Genomic DNA, 17,161 nt, shown 5'->3' on the forward strand with positions numbered 1-17,161 from the left:
TGTCAGAACCAAAATCTCTTATTTTTCTGGACCACCTGTAGCTGCTCACCTTTCTAATCCAACCCTTTTGAAAGGTGGGAGAGGACAAATGATACCTGACATAGAACCCTTGGGAAGTAAAGCAGATTAAGGGTCAGAGCCTTGGTCAAATCGGGTCTGCAGGCTTAGATACCCTCCCGCGTGGGCCCCTCCCAGATGCTCCCGCTGGAGGATCTGTGCACAGTTCCGGTGCACCGTGGTGGTGAATGTTTTTGTAATTCTCTTGTTTCTCACTGACTTTTCAAGCTTGTATCTGTTTATCTGCCAGGATTTCAATAAAAGATTTTTGTTTAGAGCTTTCACTATGCTCTGGCCTATATACTTGAACTGAAGATTTGCACATTTCTTAATATCTGATTTGTAAGATGATAAACAAAGCTTTTCAAGTATTTAAGGCACTGGCATAATGTTTAATTGAATTTTATCCATTTCATTCACCATTCTAATATTATTTTTGCAATATTGTCAATGGTAATTATCTTCTGTGATTATTTGCTTGCCTTTGAATCAGCTGCATGAAATAACATATTTGGCTTTTGTTCAGAAACAAGAACTATAACCTTTTATTACGCAAAAACATCTCTGTTTGCTGGCATCATCTTTAATAATGTCAGCATTTCTCAGGCATAAATATACTCATTACTTTCATAGAGAAAGCAGATGAAACATAGAATTTTTGTTTTTGTCAGATTTTATAATTCATCAATGATTATCAGTCTTAAGAAACAAAATCATTAGCAGAGTCCTTTATCTGAGAGTCTATTTTTCATTTTTAAGTGGTTTTTCTGACTTTACAGGCAGCCCATTCTAATAGTTTAATTTGTAAATTATTCTGCTAAGTGCTTACCCTTTTGATCTTTGAGAGCAATGTGATTTTGTAAGTATTCTTATCTACTGATGCATTCCAAATTTATCTTTGCTGTTACCAAGTTTTGTAACAGGGAAAGTTCATTCATGACCCAACTTTTTTTAAACAGCCTCTCTTTCTGAAATGTAACATGAATTTTATAATTTTTCCATTTACCCATCTCAAAACAACTATCATGTCCCATTAGTAACATTAAAAAGTGATATTAAGGCCGGGCGCGGTGGCTCAAGCCTGTAATACCAGCACTTTGGGAGGCTGAGGCGGGTGAATCACGAGGTCAGGAGATCGAGACCATCCTGGTCAACACGGTGAAACCCCGTCTCTACTAAAAATACAAAAAATTAGCTGGGCATGGTGGTGCGTGCCTGTAATCCCAGCTACTCAGGAGGCTGAGGCAGGAGAATTGCCTGAACCCGGGAGGCGGAGGTTGTGGTGAGCCGAGATCGCGCCATTGCACTCCAGCCTGGGTAACAAGAGCGAAACTCCGTCTCAAAAAAAAAAAAACAAAAAAACCAAAAACCAAAGAAGCAAAAAAGTGATATTTATGTAATTATTTTTAGCATTTAGAAATAGATTTAGCATCTTCTCCTAGAAGCACTTGTTCCGTTTTTACTTGCATTAGGATTAAACCTAATCATATAGCAATTGGGATTGGTTGTTTTGAAACCTCTGTGATTATTTTTTCCTTTACGTATTTTCAGAACCATGTGCAGAGGAGAAAATTCCATCCTGGGCCAGTTAAAAGCAGAGCGTAAGTAACCGCCTTTTTTTTTTCTCATATGATTGTTTTTTATTATGAAGGCGAGGTAGCAGTCATCACTAACGTTTCACAGTTTGATTATAGAACTCTAGTCACAAAAGGTGCCCCACAAAATGTGCACCTGTAATAAAGTATTCTCGTTAAGTTGCCCAAAGTATTATTCAAGTGAAGACACCAAGACTTGAGATGAATAGGTAATAAAAACTGAGCATCTTTATAATTTCTATTTATTTTTATTTTTTGGTAATTGTTTTGATTATCATCTTTATGAGGTATTACAGTTGTTTGTTCATCTACTGGATTTTTAAAATATACTTTTCAAAGATGCTTTCTCAGATGTCTTCTTCTTCTTCCTTTTTTTTTTTTTTTTTTTTTTTTTGAGACAGAGTTTTGTTCTTGTTGCTCAGGCTATAGTGCAATGGTGCGGTCCCAGCTCACTGAAACCTCCACCTCTCAGGTTCAAGTAGTTGTTCTGCCTCAGCTTCCTAAGTAGCTTGGATTACAGGTGTGTACCACACACCTGACTAATTTTTTTGTAGTTTTAGTAGAGATGGGGTTTCACTATGTTGGCCAGGCTGATCTGGAACTCCTGACCTCAGGTGTTCCTGACCTCAGGTCACCTTGGCCTCCCAAAGTGCTGGGATTACAGGTGTGAGCCACCACACGCAGCCTCAGATGTCTTCTTAATTGATCCTTCTACGTAGTTCTTGGCTAAATATATTGTAACTAGGGGTTTAACCTATCTATATCTCCCTGAACTATGAGTTCAGCATGGAGTGGACACTCAATATTGCTCTATATCTCTGAGCAATAGATTAAAACTAAGCTGCAATCAGAACCCAAGTTGTATGACTTCCAGTCCAAGTTGGGTCCAAATTGTGAAAAACTCGGACAGGCACATTAAAAAGACTAGATTTTATCCAGAAGGCAAGAAGAGGTTGGTGGAAACCTTTGGGCCCCTGGAGCAAACTCAAACAAGTGACATTTCTATGAAGATTTGTTTACTGTTGGCAAACAGGGTAGAAATGGTGGCAGGCAGGAGACAAAGGTGCATTGGTCATGGAAAAGGAGGGTCACGTGTGAATAAGATTGTGAGGGAAGACTTGAGGGGATGTGGGAGAGGAGAGGAAGGGAGATGTCAGTTAATTTTAAGTTTCAATCCAAGGGACTAAGAGAATGGAGATGCCACAGGACGTTTGGAAAAGGCAGAAGGACTCGTTTTAATCATGTGATGTGGTGTGATGTGACCTTCAGATAGCGTATAAACATCAACTGAGTTTTTGAAGGAAGATTTTATTTTATACTGGTAGCCTCCCACATGGGGTACACTGGATGATGTACTGGAATGTGGGTAGAAAATAATAGACTTTCCAAGTCTGGATATTTTTAGCTTAAAAGTAAGGAATTAGGACATCAGCAGGAATGGCAGAGGAAGGATGTCCAAAAATACAGTCCTACATAAAAGCAGCAAAAATACTGACCAAAGTTCTCACAATCAACTTCTTTGCACGGGGAAATTAACTGAAGGTTTCTAACAATCCAAGGAGTGTCTAATCAAGAGAAACAGCTGAATCGTGGTAAGAATAGCAAGCTTTGTGGCATTTCAACTTGCCATATATCCATCTCCATCTTCTCAGCTCCGCAATAGTCTTAAAAGCCAACGGCTGCTCAAATCAGGGTGAAAACCAGCAGCTTAGTAGCCATAGGAGGGAGCAGATCAGGCTTGGGGCTCCCATGCCCCAACAATTCTCACAGTATTGCCAGTATTTGACCTGTCTGGCACTTCCCTTTAAACTGCCAGTCTAAGTACTTACATTTATTTCACCTGACTCAGACTTTGCTCCGTGCAAGCAGCCCTTTTTTTTAAAAAAACAAAAAAACAAAAAAACAAAAAACAAAAAACCTGGGCATTTATCAGCAACAGTTATTTAGCATCACCGCTGACTGAAGCAGCAGTAGCAGCTGAGTGAGCCAAAAGCCGACTGAAAATCTTAAGAGGAAAAGCTGAGGAAGGAATCCCCTAGTCCAGGCGTCCCCAGACTACTGCGCCGGCCGCATGCGGCCCCCTGAGGCCATTTATCCGGCCCCCCACCCCACCCCCCGCCGCACTTCAGGAAGGGCCACCTCTTTCATTGGTGGTCAGTGAGAGGAGCACAGTATGTGGCGGCCCTCCAACGGTCTGAGGGACAGTGAACTGGCCCCCTGTGTAAAAAGTTTGCGGACGCCTGCCCTAGTGGGCATTAGAAACCTCCAGTACATCCCTGGGAACCTGAAAGGTCATGGGTATGCAGGGCTGAGTGCACACCCAGAGCTGTGCAGATACCTCCCTTCCTCTCCTCTCCCGCATCCCCTCAAGTCTTCCCTCACAATCTTATCCACATGTGACCCTCCTTTTCCGTGACCAATGCACCCTTTCCTGCCTGCCTGCCACCATCTCTACCCTGTTTGCCAAGAGTACGTGAATCTTCATAGAAACGTCACTTTGATGAGCTTGCTCCAGGGGCTCAGAGGTTCCTCCCAACCTCTTCTTGCCTTCTGGGTAAAACGTAGCCTTTTTAGTGTGGCTGGCCAAGTTTTCACAATCTGAATCCAGCTTGAACTGGAAATCTTGCAACAGCCCAGAGCTATGCACACACTCAGGAAAGGCTCGTGAAGGCCCCAAGCTCTCACCTCTGGCAGATCTCGGGGCTCTGTGCAAGCAGAAAGTGAAGCTTAAGGCAGAATTACAAACTGTATGCCTGAGCATGTAAGGCCTGTGGCCCCCACCGGTACACACAGGCCCTCAGTAAAGTGTAAGAAACTCATTTGGGACAGGCATTTAAGGACTTGTATAAAGTATGTTCTCTGGCCATAATGGAATGAAATAATAAATAACAAAAGAAAATGTTGAGAATTCACAAATAGGTGGAAATTAGACAACACACTTCTTTTTTTTTTTTTTTTTTTTTTTGAGACGGAGTTTTGCTCTTGTTACCCAGGCTGGAGGGCAATGGTGCGATCTCGGCTCACCGCAACCTCCGCCTCCTGGGTTCAGGCAATTCTCCTGCCTCAGCCTCCTGAGTAGCTGGGATTACAGACACGTGCCACCATGCCCAGCTCATGTTTTGTATTTTTAGTAGAGACGGGGTTTCACCATGTTGACCAGGATGGTCTCGATCTCTTGACCTCGTGATCCACCCGCCTCGGCCTCCCAAAGTACTAAGATTACAGGCTTGAGCCACCGCACCTGGCGACAACACACTTCTAAATAACCAAAGAATTAACGAAGATACTTCCAAGGACAGTAGAAAATATTTTGAGATGAATGAAAATAAAAACAATACATCCAAACTTATGAGAGGCAGCTAAAGTAATGCTTACAGGGAAATTTATAACTATAAACATTTATATTATTTAATAGAAAATAAGAAATCTCAAATCAATAACCTAACCTTACGTTTTAGGAAAGTAGAAAAAGAAAAGAAAACTAAGAAAACTAAACCCAAAGCAAGCAGAATAAAAGAAATAACAGAGATCGGGGGGAAAATAAATGAGATAATAGAAAAACAATAGAGAAAAGTAACGACACCAAAAGCTAATTTTTTGAAAAGATCAACAAATTTGACAAACCTTTTAGGTGGACTTACTAAGTAAGCAATACAGAAGACTCAAAGTACCGAAATCAGAAACTAAGTGGGGACATTACTACAGGCTTTACAGAAAGAAAAAGGAGTGTGGAATACTGGAAAAAGGTGTATCCCAACAGGGTAGCCCAGATAGACGGACAAACTCCTTTAAAGACACTGTATTCGTCAGGGCTCCCCAGAGAAACAGAACCAACAGGAGGTACGTATAAACTGAGAAGTTATATAAATAGAACTTCTCAGCCTCTGTAGTTAGCTGAGCCAATTCCTCATGATAAATCTTTTCATATATCTATATGAAAGATATATGAATATATAATATATATTCATATAATATACATTGTGTATTAAATAAAAATATATAAATATATTATGTGTACTTTAGATAGATAATATATATAAACATATATCATCTATATATAATATATATTCATATATATCTTTCATATATAAAAAGATTTATATAATGTATGATATATAATTTATATTATATATTAGAAATATAAATTTATATATGTATTTTTATGTACTATAAGTAATGTATAAAATTATATATAAATACATAAAAATATATAATATAGAAATATGTATTTATATATCTTTCATATATATATGAAAATATTTGTTATGAGGAATTGGCTCAAGTAATTATGGAGGCCGAGAAGTTCCACAGTCTGCAAGTTGGATACCCAGGAAAGCTGGGTATGTAATTTCCATCCAAGTCAAAAGACCTGAGAATCAGAGGAGCCAGTGGTGTTGATCTCAGTAAAAAGGGTAAGAGAAGACCGAGATTCCAGTGCAAGGAAGGCAGGAATCAAAAGGGGTGAATTCCTCTTCCGTCCATCTTTTAATCTCTTCTGGCACTCAGTGGATTAGATGGTGCCCACCCACATTGGGGAGGGCAATCTACTTTAATGAATCCATGAATTCAAATGCTAATCTCATCCAGGAAACCCCTCACAGACATACTCAGAAACAGTGTTAAACTGGGCACTTCTGGAAAAACAAAACAAAACAAAAAAACCAGAAAAATAAACTGGGCACTTCTTGGCTTCTTGGCCCAGTGAGACTGATACATACCATGAATGGTATTGTATCAAAGACACAAACTCCCAAAATTGATTCTAGAAGAAACTAAATTTCTAAATAGACCAAGAACAAGTAAAGAGATTAATTTAGCAATCAATAATCTTCCTACAGGAAAAGTCCGGACCCAGTGGCTTTGCTAGATACTTCTACCATCCACAATAGAATTAACACCAGTCCTTCACATATTTTTTCCCCTCAAATAGGAAAAAGGAAGACAGTTATATGTTGCATAATGACATTTCAGTCAACAACAGACTGCAAGCATGGTGGTCCCATAAGATTATAATGGAGCTGAAAAACTATCACCAAGTGATGCCGCAATCATACTCACATCATGGTGTAATTACTTTATTTTTTAATAAATTTAACATTTTAATGTAGCTTAAGTGTACAGTGTTTATAAAAGTGCACAGTGGTGTACAGTAATATTTTCGATCTTCACATTTACTCACCACTCACTGGCACCCAGAGCAACTTCATTCATGATAAGTGCTCTGTGTATCATTTTTGATCTCTTATATCATGTTTTTAACATGCCTTTTCTATGCTTAGATTCACAAATACATGCCATTAAGTTACAGTTGCCTGCAGTATTCAGTATAGTATCATCCTGTACAGGATTGTAGCCTAGGAGCAATAAGCTATAGCCTGGGTATGTAGTAGACCATATGAATTGTGTAGTAGGTTTGTGTAATTAAACTTTACAATGTTCAAACAATGGCAAAAATCACCCAGTGACACATTTCTAAGAACATATCCCCATCATTAAGCAATGTATTACTATACTTCCCAATACATCCTATGAGTCAAGTGTTAGCCTGATACCAAAACCGTAGTCATTATAAGAAAAGAAAAGGGCTGGCTCATACCTGTAATCCCAGCACTTTGGGAGGCCGAGGCAGGCAGATCATGAGGTCAAGAGATCGAGACCATCCTGGCCAATATGGTGAAACCTCGTCTCTGCTAAAAATACAAAAATTAGCTGGGTATGGTGGCACACACCTGTAGTCCTAGCTACTCAGGAGGCTGAGGCAGGAGAATTGCTTGAGTCCGGGAGGTAGAGGTTGCAGCAAGCCGAGATTGTGCCACTATACTCCAGCCTGGTGACAGAACAAGACTCCATCTAAAAAAGAAAAAAAAGAAAGAAAAGAAAGCCACAGATTAATATTCCTTGTGAATGTACACATAAAATTCCTCAGCAAAATACTACTAAACTGAATCTGACCATATGAAAGGGATTATACATCATGACCAAATGGGATTTTTCCTAGGAATGCATGGTTGGTTTTAACATCTGAAAATCAATAGATGCAATGCACCACGATAATAAAATAAAGGACAAAAACCACACTTAATCATCTCATTAGACACAGAAAAATCATTTGGCAAAATCCCAAACACTTTCATAAAATCCCAAAACACAAAACCCCAACAAAGTAGGAATACGTGGGAACTTCCTCAGCCATATAAATGGCATTTGTGGATGTTACATATAAGCTGATATTGTAGTTAATGGTGAAGGACTGAGAGCTTTCCCCTCTGTGGTCAGTGATGAGATGAGAATGTTCACTCTTGTCAGCATTGTACTGGAGGTTTCAGCCACAACAGTTGAACAACGAAAAATTTTTTTTAAAAAGGGAAAGGAACAGGAAGAATAAAACTACCTCTTTTTACAGATGACATGATCTTGTATGCAGGAAATTCTAAGGAATTCACACATACTATTACATATAATAAATTAGTCTAGCAATGTTGCAAGATGTGAGTACACAAAAATCAATTTGTTTTTATAGTCTAGCAATGAATAAGCTGAAAATGAAATTGAGAAAACAATTCAATTTAAAGTAGCATCAAAGAATTTGATTATCTTTTATAAACTAGGAATAAATTTAATAAAGGTAGTGGAAGATATGTATGCTGAGAATAATAAAATATTGAAAGAGATTAAAGAAGATCTAAATAAATGAAAAGATTCTCTGTGTTAACGGATTGAAAGACTTAGCATTGTTAAGATGGCAGTACTCCCCAAATTTATCTATATATTCAACACAATCCTTATCAAAATCCCAACTATCTTTTTGCAAAAAATTGACAAGCTAATCCTAAAGTTCCTGTGAAATTTCAAGGCATTTGGCGTTCCCAAAACAATCTTTAATAAGAACAAATGGAAGGTGTCACATACGTGATGTCAAAACTTGCAGCAAACCTACAATAATAGTGTGCTACTGTTGGGGTTTAGGGGAACCCTTAGCTCCCCTAAGAGGATGTTTCTCCAGGTTCTTGGTCTATCACTCTCTCAAGAATGGGAGAGAAGACCACAGCACAGTGTGCTCGTAAAGTAAAATACTGGACTCAAAAAGTGGTTGCAGAAAGTGATTTATTTAGATAAAGAGAAAAAGGAGAAGGTGACAGAAAGAAACAGCTAGCTCTCACACGTGAGAAGGGTTCCCAGAGGGGGACAACCAGAGAAGGAAATCTCCTCTCACACTGAGTGAAAGAATTCAGAAAGATGGAATCCAGGAGAGGAAAGCAGCTTCCACACTGAGTGGAAGGGAGTAGAGAGAGATGGAGTTTAGGAGGGGAAGACAGGCTTCCACGAGAGCGTGTGGAAGGGGACTCCAGAGGGAAAATCCAGGAGAGAGAAAGACGGCTTCCACGAGGGTGGAAGGGGATCCAAACATGGAGTCCAGAGGGGTGTGGAAGAAGGAAACTTTTAACCTGGGAGGAACCCCCATCTTCTCTAAGACCCCTGGCCAGTGAAAGGAGTTCCTTAGAACTTCCGATGGAGTGATTGACTTTTGGTTCTTCCCATGCCACGAGAATTAGACTGTTCAATCTCTCTGATGGAGAGAAGTGGGAGGGGGGCATGGCACTGGGAAGTTCTTGCCCTTAAAACTACACCCCCTTGCAGACCTGGAAAGAGAATACATTCCCTCACTACTGACATAAAGTTAGACTTATAGATCAACTGAATAGAATTGAGAATCTAAAAATAATTCTTATGATTATGGTAAATTAAATTTCAGGGAGGTGGTGCCAAAACAATTAATGCCAAAACTATATATACACATGCAAAAAAAAAAAAAAAAAAAAAAGGTTGAACCCCTACCTCATGCCATATACAAAAATTAACTCAAAATGGATCAAAGGCCTATATGTTAAAACTAAAACTATAAATTTCTTTGGAGAAAATAATAGACATAAATCATTGTGACAATGGTTTCTTGGATTTTATACCAAAAGCAGAAGGACACATGTAAAAATAGATAATTTGGATTTCATCAAACTTGAAAGCTTGAAAGCTTTTGTGCTCCAATGAACATTATCAAGGAAGAAAAAACACCCCACAGAATAGGAGAAAATTGTTTGAAAATAATATATATAAGGGACTAGTGTACAGAATACATAAAGAATTGTTACAATTCAATAATAAAAATAACTCAAAAAATGGACAAATGATTTTAAACAGGTATTTTTCCAAAGAAGATACTCAAATGGCTGATAAGCACATGAAAGAAAACTCAGTATCACTAGTCACTAGAAATTCAACTCAAACCCACAATACAACTTCACACTTTTACGTTCACTGGGATGGCAATAATAATTGGCAAGGGTGTGTTAATAGTGGAACCCTAACACGTTACTGTTGGGAATGCAAAATGGTACTGCTTCTTTGGAAAGCCAGTTTGACAGTTCTGCAAAAATTAAACAAAAGTTACCCTATAACCCAGGAGTTCTATCCTTAACATTTACTCAAATATTAAAAACAAATGTCCACACAAAAATTTGTACCTGAATGTTTATAGCACCATTGTTCAGAATACCTAAAAAATGGCAACAACCCAATGTTCATTAACTGATGCATGTATAAACAAAATGGGGTATATCCATACAGCGGAGTATTGTTTAGATGTAAAAAGGCATATGCTGACACATGCTGCAACACAGACGAACCCTGAAGACCTTATGCTAAGTGAAAGAAGCCAGGAACAAAAGGCAATATATTGTCTGGTTCCATTTTTATAAAATGCTTTCAATAGGCAAATCCATAGAGCCAGTTAGTAGAATAATAGGGTGTTTGAAAATCATTTATAGGGGCAAGTGGAATGGGGTATAACTGTTAATGAGTATGAGGTTTCTTTTTGGGGTGATAAAAATGTCTTAGAAATTAGGTGGTGGTGATGGTTGTACAGCCTTCTGAATAGTACTTCTTATAAAACATATTGATGTGTACATTTTACAGAGGAGAATTTTATGCTATAAAGTTTATAAATTTTAAGAGTTCTTAAAAGATTTAGAAACTTTAAATACAAATTTAAAGTATTGACAATTAAAAATAGTGACAAGCTTTTAGTACATGTATATAATTTCAAAAGATACATATATACATATACTGGTGTTGTGTGTTCCATAATTTTTTGCTGATAATCTGCTCAACCTACAAAACTTTTGAAAACAACTTTAGACAAAAGATATGTACATCACCAATAACGAATACTTCCAAAAGTTGCACCTCATTGTACTTAGGACAGGTTTGCCAGAGAATTCTCTCTGTCGCTATTTTCTAATGGCCTAAAACGAAGATGATAGTGAATGAATGAATTCCTAAAAGATAATATTGATAAAGCAAAATTGGGAAAGTCATTCAGCACTGGCAGTGGCTTGTAAAAATGCAAATGTGAGGATATAGGAGAACAAAAAAAAAATCAAAAGCTTATTATTGAGTTTCTCAACAGTAAAAATGTCCTGGACTTATTATAAAGTATTTCCTTTGGCTCTGGACCCTTTTCCTGCCTTTGCCTATTCAGGGGGAAAAATTGGATTTTAACACAAGAAGTAATTTCAATACTATGCCTCTTTATAAAAAAAAATTGCCAAGTACCTTGGGAACAGTCGAAATAAGGCATCTCAGTGGGGAAAATGTTCATTTGCTAGACAGAGAGAAAAGGTTAATTACATAATGCCTGTTTCTAAAGTACGAGGTTGTATTGTTGGCTGTTGGCTTTGTTTTTGTATATGTAGTGGGTTTTAAATACATGAACTAGCTAATCTCTAATTGGATAGAGAAATATAGTTCTGTACTGTTTTAATTATTTAGAATAACAAAACTGCCTCTATGAATATGTTAAAATTCCCAAAAAGAAAACCAGCAGCTATTAATATATAATTATCTGATATACTAGTCTTCAGAGATTTCATGTTTAACTTCAAGCATTTGTTTATTATTTTTATAATTTTTGGTAATTACAGAATTTTAGCAGCTAATTTAGCATAATTTAAGATAAGGGCCAGAAGTTTTCAATCAGGATTAGATATGTACATGTACCAAGTGCTGCAAGTTTTTAAGTGACAAAAGCCTGTAACATCTCTTGATGTTCTTTCATGAAATTTCCTTATAAATATCAGGTCTATTGTATTGAATTTCTCTTCTTTTAAAGTACACACACACACCAATGTTCACAACAGGTATGTCCTGGGATCTGAATAAATGTCCAAGTTCTCAGATACCTCCATGACATGATACAATTTGGGACTCTTTCTTATACTTGGGTGTTTATTTCTTCACATTAATGCTTATATATGTTCCTGGCTTTCTCATATTTTCTTCAAAAAGCATATTTCTGTGGCATATCCTCATAACATAAAGTAACATCACCAACTTTGTACCTATTACAGGTTGAGCCAGTTTTTTTTCACAGAATAAAGTACTGGCTGAAATATTTTCTCTATTTTTTTCTTTCCATATAGAATGCATTGCGAACTTACTCACATCGTAAATGGGTGTCCCCGTAGCATTTGGCAGGCCACACTGCATTCATCCAAAATGTCCACTTTCTGGCTGGGAACCATTATCTTTCTTTTATATCCTATTAATGGGTACCAACTGTTAGCTCTCTTCTTAAGGCCATTTTTGACGAAGAAATAGATTTAATTACTTCATAAGAGTCATTGCATAGTCAAAGATGAGTGGGAAGTAGGTATGGACTGTGGGCTGACTGGCTGTCTCGATAATTGATGTTTTGCTGATACTCTCTAGGCCTGCTTTGGCATGGCACAGAAATGTGCTTTAGAAAATTACAAATATGACATATCCTAAACCTTCAAGCTGCTAACAGTATCATTAATCTTAAAAAAATTATTTTGAAATAATTTCAAACTTATAGAACAGTTTCCAGGACAACCATATACCCTTCATCCCAATTTTCCAGACGTTATAATAATTTTACCTTTGTTGCCTTATCATTCTCTCTCAATAGATAGATATGTTGATATGTAGATGTTGGGATTTTTTTTTTTTTAACCCTGAGTCATTTTGGAATAAGTTGCAGCTGTGATACCTATTTCTCCCTATATATATGTGTATTTCTGAGACTACAAGGACATTCTCTTAAGCAGGTATAGATCAAGTATCAAAATAAATGTACATTGATATAATACTATTACCCAGTTTAAAGACCTTATTGAAATTTTGCCAGTTGTCTTAGGAATGTTCTTTACAGCAAAAGAGGAAAAAAGGCTTTTTCCTAGGCTAGAATTCAGTTTACAATCCTGTATGACACTAAGTTGTCATGTGTCTATTTTCCTTTAATCTGGAATTATCTTTCAATCATTTTGTTTTTTGGGGGGGGTCAGAGCTTTCCTGATCTTGATGTTTTGGAAGAGTACCAGCCAGTTGCTCTGTAGACTGTCCCTCAATTTGGGTACATCTGTTGTTTGCTCATGTTTAGATTTAGGTTATGGGTTATGTTCTTTTAGAGCAATATCACAGAAGTGAGGCCATGGTCTTACTGTAACATAGCAGGAAGAACATAGTGTTGATTTATTCACTTACTGATTATATTAACTTTGATCACTTAGTGAAAGTGATGTCTGCCAGAATTCTCCACTAGTTTTCCCTTCATAATTAATAGTATTTTGTAGAAAAATAATTTGGTTGTATATAAATATCCTGCTTCTTATCACCATTCACCTACTGGTTTTAGCATGCATTAATTATTCTCTGAATCAGTTACCATGATAGTAACCATGACTTTCTGATTCCATCATTTTTTCTATATTTATTAGTTTCTTTTAAATTAGTTAGAATTCTGTAAGAAAAGTTTTCCCTTTTTCCCCATTTATGTATTTATGTTAGTATGGACCTATAGCATTTGTTCAATGGGTTAAGATCCTGAAGTTCAGCCTGCCCAGGTTTGGCTAATGAGGGCCTTTTAAAGCTGGCTTTATGCTTTTTGGACATGTGCCCTCATCGTCGTCTTCTACTGGCACAACAAGGTGTCCCAGACTCATCTATTCCCAACGCTAGCCCTGCAATCAGCCATTTCTTCAAGGAACCTAGGTTATTTCAGTGAAAATTGATATTTAGAAAGTAAAGTCTGGGTGCTAGATGTGATCATTGCCACTAGAATATCACTACTTTGGGCCCTCTGTCCACACACACCAACCTCTTCTCTCTCTTTCTCATACGGATACCTCCAATTCCAACCCCACAACATAGGATTCTTCTAGCCATCTCTCTTTTTATGTTTATGACTCATTTCTTTCACAGTGAGAAACCCAGCTTCCATTATCCACAGCAAATTTATGTACTTCCTCAACCTTATAATACCTAGAAAATAGTTGGGAATTGCTGGCTCATACCACTGTGAAAAGAATGAATCAACTTACTAGAGTTTAACACTTGCTTATAGTGTTTTTTTGCCTTTAGCTTAAGGGTATATAGTCAAATGTCTGAGATCAAAAGTACTTGGATTATGTTATTAACTTCTTTTGGTTTGGTTCATTTGCTTTGGTTTATATTACATTTCAGGTTTTTAAAAAATCTCTCTTGATAATTTTTTGAACGTGTGAGATATGCTTCCTGTAGCCAGAACTATAGAAAAAGCATATGTACATAATTGCCACTCCTCCACGCTCTCAGTTTCTATCCTAACCATCTTTTTCACCCTGTACCCACCCATCCCCTATTGGTAACCAATTTCACCAGTTTCTAGGTTAATTTTGTTGTGTTTCTTCTTGGAATGATGCTCAGATAGGTGTATGTTTTCTTATGACTCCTGATCTCTTTCACAAAAATATACTGCATATTCTCTTGTTCACTTTGCCTTTTTCATTTAACAGAATATCCTGGAAATCACTCTAGGTTAGTTCATAGAGATCTTCATTACTTTTTAATGCTGCATAGTCTTCCATATGTGGATTTGCCATAGTTTATTCAATCACTCTGTTATGAATGGGCAGTTAGATTGTCTTCAACAACAAAAAATTATATGCTTCTAATAGAACTATATACAAGCCGGGCGCAGCGGCTCAAGCCTGTAATCCCAGCACTTTGGGAGGCCGAGGCGGGTGGATCACGAGGTCAAGAGATCGAGACCATCCTGGTCAACATGGTGAAACCCCGTCTCTACTAAAAATACAAAACATTAGCTGGGCATGGTGGCCCGTGCCTGTAATCACAGCTACTCAGGAGGCTGAGGCAGGAGAATTGCCTGAACCAGGGAGGCGGAGGTTGCGGTGAGCCGAGATCTCGCCATTGCACTCCAGCCTGGGTAACAAGAGCGAAACTCCATCTCAAAAAAACAAAAACAAAAACTATATACAGTGGGTAACTGTGTATGTGTAAATATACATATATTTTTATTTGTTGGAAATATATATTTAGGGTACATTTCTAGAGTGGGATTGCTGTGTCAGGAGGTAAACACATAGGTATCTTTGTTAGATGTTGCTAAACGACCCTTCAAAAAATTTGTACGAATTTGCATTTTCATCACCAATACATGAGAGTCTGCTTCAACCCATTCTCACTAACAGAATGTGTTGTCTTTTTATTTTTTGCCGATCTTATAGATAAGAAACTGTTTCTCAATTTAGTTTTTATTTGCATTTCTATCATCATGAGTCAAGATGAATATCTTCTCACATGTTTCTCTGGTATGTGTGAATTGTCTGTTCATGTCTTTTGTCCATTTTTCTACTAAGATTTTGATCTTCTTTTCCTTTCAATTATTTAGAGTTCTTTATATGTTAGGACTCTCACCTCTTTATCTGTGATATATACTGCAAATACTTTCTCCCAGTTTGTCATTTTCCTTTTGTTTTTTTGCTTGTGGTGTTTTATGTCATGCAAATGTGTTGTTATATTTTTAATCTAACCAATTTACAATCTTTTTTTTTTTTTTTTTTTGCCTCTGGATACTTACAAAGTCTTTCCAATGTTTGAGGTATACAGGATTTCACCCTTGCTTTCTTCTAACACTTGTCTGGTTTCATTTGCTTACATTTCTATCTCTGATCCAATTGGAGTTTATTCTCGTTAAAAATTTTTGGAGTTTTTTCTTTTTCAGGTGGCTATGGAACTGTACTAGCACCTTTTATTTAAAAGGCCTTGTCCTTATCATTTGAGCTTTTCCTTTATCATACACAAAATTTCCTTATGTATTTGCATCTCTGTTTGGACTTTCTATTTAATTCACTTCCTTATCTATTTATTTGCTGGATCTGCACTGTTTTAATTATACAGACTTTATAGGATGAGTTAATATCTGATAGGGATAATGCCTCATAGCTTTTCTTTTCAGTTTTTCTCCATTTATTCTTGCATGTTTATTTTTCCATACAAACCACAGGTTATCTAATGCCATAAAACCTTGTTGGTGTTTTTACCATTACATTACATTATAGTACATTATGTTAATGTGATCTTATGTAATGCGATGAGATCACATTAATTAATTAAATTTTTTTTTTTTGGTGGGGGGGGATGGAGTCTTGCTCTGTAGCCCAGGCTTGAGTGCGGTGGCATAGTCTCAGCTCACCACAACCTCCGCCTCCTGGGTTCAAGCAATTCTCCTGCTTCAGCCTCCCAAGTAGCTGGGACTACAGCCACCTGCCACCATGCTCGGCTAATTTTTGTATTTTTAGTAGAGACAGGGTTTCACCATATTGGTCAGGCTGGTCTTGAACTCCTGACCTCAGGTGGTCCACCTACCTCGGCCTCTCAAAGTGCTGGGATTATAGGCGTGCGCCACCGCGCCTGCCCAAGATCACATTACATTTATAAATTAATGCACTGGATGCGGTGGCTCACGCCTGTAATCCCAGCACTTTGAGAGGCCGAGGCGGACAGATCAGTAGGTTGGGAGGTTGAGACCATCCTGGCCAACATGGTGAAACCCTGTCTCTATTAAAAACGTAAAAATTAGCTGGGTATGGTGGCACGTGCCTGTAATCCCAGCTACTTGGGAGGCTGAGGCACAAGAATCATTTGAATCCAGGAGGCAGAGGTTGCAGTGAGCCCAGATTGCTCCTCTACACTCCAGCCTGGTGACTGAGTGAAACTTTGTCTCAAAAAAAAACATTTTTTTTTTTTTTTTTATAAATTAACCTGGGGGTTGTTGACATCTTCTAATAGTGATTTGTTCTATCCCAGAACAAGAGCAGTCTTTCCATTTGTTCAAGTCTACTCTTATATCATGATAATGTTTTAACTTTTTCTTTATAAAAGTTTTACACATGAACCATTAAGTTTATCTCTAAATATTTTATCTTCTTTGTTGCCATTCTTAATGGGGCTTTGTCTGTGATTATATTCTCTAAGAGGTTATTGTTTGTGTATATAAAGGCTATTGATTTCTATATGTTAATTTATATCCTTTTATTATACTTAATATTTTTATTATTTGGTATAATTTTATTATTGATTCTCCAGGTATATTAATTATCATAGTGTCTGCAAGTGAAAATTACTTTTTATATGATTTCTCTTATACAACTGTA

The 17,161-nt window shown here is 37.3% G+C and overlaps 1 protein-coding gene across 5 annotated transcripts in view; it reads left to right on the plus strand.

Moving 5' to 3' along the window:
• PLD1 (phospholipase D1) overlaps positions 1–17,161 on the plus strand; it is a 213,242-nt gene that overhangs the window by 171,278 nt on the left and 24,803 nt on the right. For all 5 annotated transcript variants that reach the window (XM_039480331.2, XM_074405436.1, XM_074405437.1 and 2 more), the window contains one exon: positions 1,609–1,658. In XM_039480331.2, the coding sequence (XP_039336265.2) occupies positions 1,609–1,658 (50 nt within the window). The remainder of the gene's footprint in view (positions 1–1,608; positions 1,659–17,161) is intronic.

The sequence above is a fragment of the Saimiri boliviensis genome, chromosome 9 (assembly GCF_048565385.1).
Source record: "Saimiri boliviensis isolate mSaiBol1 chromosome 9, mSaiBol1.pri, whole genome shotgun sequence".
NCBI classification, from domain to species: domain Eukaryota; kingdom Metazoa; phylum Chordata; class Mammalia; order Primates; family Cebidae; genus Saimiri; species Saimiri boliviensis.